This window comes from Eriocheir sinensis, chromosome 51 (assembly GCF_024679095.1).
Source record: "Eriocheir sinensis breed Jianghai 21 chromosome 51, ASM2467909v1, whole genome shotgun sequence".
NCBI classification, from domain to species: domain Eukaryota; kingdom Metazoa; phylum Arthropoda; class Malacostraca; order Decapoda; family Varunidae; genus Eriocheir; species Eriocheir sinensis.
In genome coordinates, this window is record NC_066559.1 from 11,070,330 (window position 1) to 11,078,942 (window position 8,613).

An 8,613-nucleotide genomic window follows, 5' to 3' on the forward strand; every position below is an offset into this window, starting at 1 on the left:
GGAAGCAATTTCACTATAGGCCTACGTACGCTCCTTAACTGAATGATGTAAAAAGACTATGAAGATCAGAAATGTGGAAGAAAATCAGCCTAAAAAATATCCTCACTAGAAATCTAACAAACAATGAACGTAAAGAATGTGGAAGCAATTTCACTATAGGCCTACGTATGCTCCTTAACTGAATGATTTACAAAAACTATGAAGATCAGAAATGTGGAAGAAAATCAGCCTGAAAAATATCCTCACTAGAAATCCCTTGACTAATGGTAGTGCTAAGAAACTATGAATGTAAGGAATGTGGAAGCAATTTCACTATAGGCCTACGTACGCTCCTTAACTATGAAGATCAGAAATGTGGAAGAAAATCAGCCTAAAAAATATCCTCACTAGAAATCCCTTGACTCATGGTAGTGCTAACTATGAATGTAAGGAATGTGGAAGGAGTTTTACTATATGCTCCTTAACTGAATGATGTAAAAAGACTATGAAGATCAGAAATGTAGAAATTCAGCCTGTAGAATCTCCTCACTAGACACTCCTTTACTCACAATGGGGTAGAAAACTATATGAATGCAGAGAATGTGGGGAAAAAAACAAATCCAGAAGTGTCCGACCTCGCCATTCACACCTTTACTCACATTGCTGGAAGAAACTTTGACTGCCAAGAATGTGGAAATAATAATCACCAAGAAGGATTAACACCCTCAGCCTTACCCACAGCGGTATAAGAAACTGTGAATGCGAGGAGTGCGGAAAGGGATTCATCTTTAAGTGGCCACTTCACCGAGACATCCTCAAGTACTCCGGCCTTATAGAGAGTTCAAGTGTGAAGACGATGGGAAGCTTTTCGAGACAGTTAACCCTCGACATTACCAATCGCATGAAGACTCGACATTACCAATAGCATTTAGACATGTTTCTGAAGTGTTTTTAAAGGGCAAGGAAACGTTTTATAGGGAAAGAGAAAAGTGACGTAGAAGGAATTTGAATACTGTCAGATTAGTCGTTACAAAGGCAATACTTAAATCCAACAACAATAATTTATACTCAACTCTTCTTCACCTTGTTGTTGGTAAAGATAACTCCTCCATGCCTCCCCTTCCCCTCCATGCTGAGAAGGAGCAGAAGACCAAGAGAGAGACAGACAGACATAAGTTGACAGAGGTGACAATAATGAGGAGAAGGTTGTTGTTGTTGTTACTATTGCATACTTTGTTTGTGGCAAAGTGTACTTGTCTTGAAGTTCCTGGTGGGTTCAGGGCATCAGGACTATAGACACTCATAATTGCTATATATATTTATTTTAATTATAATATCAGCAGTCTGTCATGGTCCTCATACTACCACCTTCCTACACTGATCTACACCACAGGACAGGCTAGAGCAGCACCTTGTCTGTTGAGTCTGGGCTGTAAAAGCAGAACTGTTGAGCCTCTCTGTATGGCCAATATCACCGTTATAGACAGCCCGTTTAGTGTGCAAATATCAGACTGTGTGAGCAAATTCAATAGAATCAATTATAAAAAGATTTGATATAACAGCTTTACAGTACTATACAAATAGCACCTCACCCTATTCTATCACCTTGCATCACAATCATAGAATCATACTATATAACAACCACCTGGCTTAAATGGTAATGGACAGATTTAAAAAAAAATTCTTGTACAATCTAAAATATATAGATAATATGTGCAGTAATTTCCCACCAAAACAACAAAAAAACACCCTATCAGCATTTAGGCCAGGAGAGGGTGGTACTCTTCTAGGAGCTTTCTGCGGTAGAAATGTGAGAAACCGAAAAGCGAGGCCCCCCACTTCAGCGTCAGGAAGGCCCAGATGGCCATGAAGTAGTGATTGGAGCTGATGTTCTTCATGGAAGGGAAGTCTGGAAAATACATGAAGGAAATATCAAAGACTTTCTCTAGCGAAGGAAAGACTGGAAAACACAAAAAGGAAACACTCGATGGTTTCTCTATCAAATGAATGTCTGAAAAATACATGAAGAAAACAATTAAGTATTTCTTCATCAGCTTAAAGTTTAGAAACCAAATGAAGGAAATTATTAAAAGTATCATTACCTGTAAAGTAATAAAAGAAATGTAATGTAACAAGTAATGCAAAATAATAAATGTTTCTCCAAAAATCAGTCTCAATAAGTTAATGACTGACTGAGAAACCAAGAACATAAGAAACATAAGTGATTAGTCATGACATTCAAGTGTGTTTATTCACCAGGGTACACTTCAACAATGTTCATCCCCAAGTTATGAGAGTGCACATGAAGAAATTAGTGTTTCAGAGCAAATACAAACACTAAGACAACCTGGCAGAATATCTTTAACGTTGCAGAAACAAATTTAGTCTGTAAAATGGCACCCAAGAATTCAATGAAGTAACTTTGGGACACAGAAATATTGATAAAGGAGAATGGATTAAACTTCATGTGCATGTAAGCTTATGTATGCTGCTAGTGTTACTTTCATGACTAGATGCTGCCGTACCAGTGCTAGCTGTCAGTGGAAGTTCCTAAGATCCATATTCTCAAACATATTGGGGCCTGCACACCCACATTCGATAAGGCTATGGTAGAGGTTGTTAGTATATCCATAGGTAGTTTTATGAGCCTAATGAGAGTTTGCCAAAGCTTCTGAACCATGAATGTGAGAAAACACTCATGAGAACCTGACTCATCTCTTTTGTATCCCTGGGAAATATTTCTTGTGAGAGCAAAAGCATCAGAGAATATGTTTGTCTCACCTTCTTGCTTTGATGATGCAATTCCAATGTATGTCGCCACCCCTGCCAGGCCAGCCAACAAGCCCATCAGGCCCAGCGTTCTGATCTGCTGAAGGTTCTCGGGTGTGTACCACAACTCCAAGGCGTGTCTTTTGTACAGGATGTGGATGAAGAGCGTTGTGCTGGCAAACACACCTACGGGGAACACAAACACATTCATTGGAACATTAAATAAAAGTGTCCTTCATTTTTTGCTTACAGATTATTCCATGTGTTATCATTGTGTTTGTCAAGATGATAATCAGCACCATACACACTTGTGTTGGAGTCAAGCTTATGTACAAGTGCCCCCCTCACTCCCTCACCCTCCTATAGTCTCTGATACATTAGAAGGACAAGTAAATTCAGCCAATCACAAAAGTTGCTTTCATATAAAAGTTTCTGATTCCATTAACTTGTCTATGAAAATGTTCAGCATGAATTTTTTTTTTTTTACACGAATACACGAACATGGTGGTTTGGGTTTAAAGATTGGATAAATATACAGATACACAAACACACACACACACACAGATATACATAAAGAAATTCATCCACAAATATATAGACATACTCACACACTTTTTTTTTTTACAATAAAGGAAGCAGCTCAAGGGCAACAAAAACAGCCTAAAAAAATATAAATAAATAAAAGCCCGCTAATCACTGCTCCTATAAAAGATGAAGTATACAGTGACCAAAAGATACACGCACACAATGACTTTAATGTAAGAATAATATGAGTGACGCACCTGAGACGAAGGCCCACATCCCTGCCTGACGGTTCTCAAATTGAAAGAAGAAAACGGCAAAGGCAGAAAAACCAGCAGCCACTCCGATGATGGCTGTGATTATGTTGAAGTACATGCAACAGCCTCCACGCCGGGCCATGGCTGCGGTGGTGGCGGTGGTGGTGGGTGATGGGAGATCTCCTGAAAAAATTTGACAGGAGCTATTCAGTGTTGATTTTGCAGACTCCTTATGTTCTTATGTTATGTTCTTATATATCTGACAACAGTTATTGGTCAAGAAGTAGCCTGAGACCCCTTAAATTCTGCTCTATTATATTTTTTAGTGTAACTTTAACTTTGAAACTAAGCATTTGCCCAGAAAATGAATGTCACCATCGCCTAACGGAGAACAAACTGGCAAATCTTACAAAACACTGATCTACGCTGTCCCCTCTCACCCCTCTCAAAGCTTAAGACAACAAAAGGTTAGTATGTTTTCCTTATCTTTACCTCCACTTTGAAACTAAACATTTGCCCAGAAAATGAATCACCATCGCCTAACGGAGAACAAACTGGCAAATCTAACAAAACATTGATCTACGCTGTCCCCTCTCACCCCTCTCAAAGCTTAAGACAACAAAAGGTTAGTATGTTTTCCTTATCCTTACCTCCACTTTGAAACTAAGCATTTGCCCAGAAAATGAATCACCATCGCCTAGCGGAGAACAAACTGGCAAATCTTACAAAACATTGATCTACGCTGTACCCTTTAAAAGCTTAAGACAACAAAAGGTTAGTATGTTTTCCTTATCCTTACCTCCACAACAGTCTCTTCTTGCAGCTGTGACGATGTGTTCAGCGTGTTAAGGGCGTGTGTGCCATCACTGATCCACCGTCTCTCTTCTTCCTTCTCCAGTGCTTGACGCAACAATGACGGCAGTGTTGTGGTGTGGCTATAAGGGCGTGAACCAAACACGGAGATCATAGACGCCTGAACCCTCGATCCTCTTCCTTCCTCCTCTTCTTTTGACCGAGAGGGATAATATAAGTACCTCCCGAACCAAGACCAAGACCATATGAACCGTACCTATACCGTACTATAATATTATGTACCTATATATAGATCTCGTAATTGTGTCCTTGATGAATGAAAAAAAATAGTGTTGAATAGAAGGCTAGCTGACCCTCCTTGCCTTCCTCCTCCACTTCTTCGTTTGACCTCCTTAGGAACTGTAGGCCTACCTCTTTTTTTTTTTACAACAAAGGAGACGGCTCAAGGGCAACAAAAAGAGTGCAGAAAGAAAGCCCGCTACTTGCCGCTCCCATAAAATATAAAAGTAAAGAGTAGCCAAAAGAGAGGTCAATTACCTAGGTCAATTTCCTATACCTAGAAAACAGAATTGTGACTAAGTTGTCCTTGCGGAATGAAAAAAGAAATAGTGTTGGATAGACGGCTGAACCTGATTGATTGATTGATAGTTTATTGTTGCAGGTAAACAAGTCCTTGCGGAGTGAAAAAATAAATAGTGTTGGATAGACGGCTGAACCTTCCTTGCCTTCCTCTTCTTCTTCGTTTGACCTCCTTATGAGCCGTACCTAGTATACCTACCGTAGATCTCTTAATTCTTGAGGAATGAAAAAAAAAATAGTGTTGGATAGACGGCTGAACCTTCCTTGCCTTCCTCTTCTTCGTTTGACCTCCTTATGAACCGTACCTATTATACCTAGATCTCGTAATTGTGACTTAAGTAATGCGTGTTGTCTTTGAGGAATGAAAAAAGAAATAGCGTTGGATAGATGGCTGAACCCTCCCTCACTTCCTCCTCCTCTTCTTCTTTTGACCTCCATATGAACCGTACCTACTATATATACCTACCGTAGATCTCGTAATTGTGACTAAGTAATACGTGTTGTCCTTGAGGAATGAAAAAAAAAGTGTTGGATAGACGGCTGAACCCTTCCTCACTTAATTCCTCTTCTTCTTCGTTTGACCTCCATATGAACCGTACCTACTATATACTTAGATCTTGTAATTGTGACTTAAGTAATGCGTGTTGTCCTTGAGGAATGAAAAAAAAAATAGTGTTGGATAGATGGCTGAACCCTTCCTCACTTAATTCCTCCTCCTCTTCTTCGTTTGACCTCCTTATGATGTCCTTGAATGAAAAAAAAGAGTTGGTTTATCTAATCATATGAGGAAGAAAAGAGTGCTCTGATGTGGTATACGTGTCTTGTGATAACTATTCCTCCCCTGCTCCCTTCTCTCCTTTCCTCACCTCCCTTCACTCTCTGCCCCTCCTCCCTGACTTCCCCTTCTTCTTCGTTTGACCTCTATCGCTTCATAGTGTGCCTCCTCTACGTTAAATCTCTCTTCTGCCTCTTCACACACTTTGCTAAGAATTCTCCCCACACAGTGTATATATTGCTCTCTGTGAAGCTTCCATACGGTACACAGCTAGGTGTTTAGAGTGTTGCATGATGAAGCAGTATCTACAGTTTTATCATGATTGTGGCGAGGGCTAATAGATACATATAGGAAAATTTCACAAACCTTGGTAATGTATTTATTTTACATTAGGGGTAGTAGTAACAGTGATAGTAGTAGTAGTAGTAGTAGTAGTAGTAGTAGTAGTAGTAGTAGTAGTAGAATAGTAATGGGGATAGTGATGGTTATAATGATATTATTATTATTATTATTATTATTATTATTATTATTATTACTAGTAGTAGTAGTAGTAGTACGGTATGACTGTCACTCGTTCTCCAAATGTTCGTATGTAGTAACAAAGCAACATTACGGTTTCCCACACTATGTTTCCAATAGCTTTTTTGGTGCATACGCGAGAATTGTGTTACAATATATATATATATATATATATATATATATATATATATATATATATATATATATATATATATATATATATATATATATATATATATATATATATATATATTATTTTAGTTCAACAGAATAGTCTCTGGAAATCTTCTGCCACATTTAGCACCAGCAGAGTGATCAGCATAAAGTTTTGCAGCAAGATATGCACCAGATTGCACTAGTTTTCCAATCCCTATAATGCAGAAACTGTGTTACGGGCGGCGCGTTACCTATACAGTGACGCGCGAAAGTCTACGGACGCAGCCGGCCACGTTTAACTTACCCGACGGCTCCCGGGATGGACAATGCGAACACCCCATATATATTCTCTCCCAGAAAACTACTCCGTATCCCTGCATTACTCATGTGTTGCCAGGACGAGCAATAAGGACGCCAATCATTCTTCGTATCATAGTGAGCTTTTATTTCTTTCCCTCGCAATCTCTCCGCTCCCCTGTTCTACGTCTGACTGCCATTATCACAATTTCCATTGGTTCTTGATGAGTAACATAAGGAACAGGAATTGATCAAGCCATGTAAGAAGCAAAGAATGGGAGAAATGAGGTAAATAAGTAAGTGCTCGTTTTGGTAACCATGAAATCATGTGTGCATGGCGTGGTGGCCCGCGCGCCCACGTCCTGGGACACAGCTCTGAAGGCGGATGCGATGTTCGCATCCTGAAGCATCCTCAAGCAGTAAATTATGACATTGCCTACGTTAGACTGACATATACTTCCTGTGTTACTGGCTACATATTTGTGACATTGTTAGGATGACGGACTGTTATTATGCAAAGTTTAAAAGAGTCGATCCCACCTGTTCACGAATAAATATAATAATTACACAACGTTTGCTCTCTCTCCGGGCGCTATCATTGAACCTTCTAACTTAAACTCAGAGAGGCAGCAATTATTTTCATGAGTAGCAGCATGGCTCATTTAGCAGAATTTATATAAATAAATATTTTTCAGTTGCCTTACATCAGCTCTTTCCTTGGTCACACTATCATGAAATCTGAAATATGCCAAGCCACACCACATCATAATTTTGCTTCACAAAAAGTGGCTTTACTGAAAAGACATCATTACAATATTGGAGAGCAAAAGTGAGGTCCATAACATGAGACTAACAAAGATCTGGCTTACTAGGATATTTTGTCGTGTTCTATTGTAATTAAGTGACCAAGAATATTAGGAAAACAAACAAATATGTCTCTCCTGTTCTTAGAAAAGGTGTGATATCTCGGTACTGAATACGGGCACCAGTCACGATTCATTGCTCAGAGATTATTTTACCATTGTATATATAACTTCAGTTACAGAACCAGGTAAAGATTCGTATTAGGTCCGTGCCAGTATCTCATAATCTACTTTATGAAACATCACTATCTCTTCATATATCTTTTCTACAAACCTTCAACAGTCATGGAAACGCTTTGAAAATCCAATTCAAGGACTTTTTTTTTACTCTTGAAAATAGGGGATAATGTTTACGGAAGCGCGTCGCCTCCTCTGGCGGCGGCCGCGACGACGCTGCACCAGCCGCAGCCGTAAAATAGCTCGCAGAGGGTTTAGGGTCGGGGAGCATATTTAAACTACTCCAACCGAACTTTACGACCTACTAACGGGGGGGCTGCGCCCCCCTCGACCCTCCCTTCTAACCAGGGGGGGCCTAGCCCCCTGGACCCCCCCCACATGTATATGCGACTTATTTCAGCGAGGAGGTATTTCTCGCAACACCGGCTGCACCGTCGCCAGAGGAGGCGACGCGCTATCTGAAGAGATCAAATGCCTGAATAAAGAAAAATGGGTTAAGATTCGTTTTAAGTCCGTGCCAGTATCTCATTACCTACCTTATGAAACATCAGTATCTCTTCATATATCTTTTCTACAAACCTTCAAGTCATGGAAACGCTTTGAAAATTCAATTCAAGGACTTTTTTTTTACTCTTGAAAATATGGGATAATGTTTACGAAAGCGCGTCGCCTCCTCTGGTGCTGGCGGCGGCGGGTGTTGCGAGAAATACCTCCTTGCTGAAATAAGTCACATATACATGAGGGGGGGGTCCAGGGGGGGGGCGCAGCCCCCCCCATTAGTAGGTCGTAAAGTTCGGTTGGAGTAGTTTAAATATGCTCCCCGACCCTAAGCCCTCTGCGAGCTATTTTACGGCTGTGGCGGCTGCAGCGTCGCCGCGGCCATCGCCAGAGGAGGCGACGCGCTTCC

At 40.3% G+C, this 8,613-nt stretch overlaps 1 protein-coding gene across 1 annotated transcript; it reads right to left on the minus strand.

Moving 5' to 3' along the window:
* Nucleotides 1-1,285: 1,285 nt before the first annotated feature.
* On the minus strand, nucleotides 1,286-4,498 carry LOC126982735 (heme transporter hrg1-A-like). The gene is made up of 4 exons (XM_050835049.1): nucleotides 4,327-4,498; nucleotides 3,531-3,710; nucleotides 2,761-2,934; nucleotides 1,286-1,888 (listed from the first exon to the last, which is right to left on the minus strand). Exons 2-4 carry the CDS (start codon nucleotides 3,667-3,669, stop codon nucleotides 1,740-1,742), a joined length of 462 nt encoding a protein of 153 aa, XP_050691006.1. The 5' UTR covers nucleotides 3,670-3,710; nucleotides 4,327-4,498; the 3' UTR covers nucleotides 1,286-1,739.
* Nucleotides 4,499-8,613: the final 4,115 nt, after the last annotated feature.

Coding starts and splice junctions, on each gene's coding strand:
- LOC126982735 (XM_050835049.1), bottom strand. CDS start 3,669: ATGGCCCGGCGTGGAGGCTGTTGCATGTACTTCAACATAATCACAGCC. Junction 2,935..3,530: donor GATGTGGGCCTTCGTCTCAG/GTGCGTCACTCA, acceptor TGTTCCCCGTAG/GTGTGTTTGCCAGCACAACG. Junction 1,889..2,760: donor TGCATCATCAAAGCAAGAAG/GTGAGACAAACA, acceptor TGTATTTTCCAG/ACTTCCCTTCCATGAAGAAC.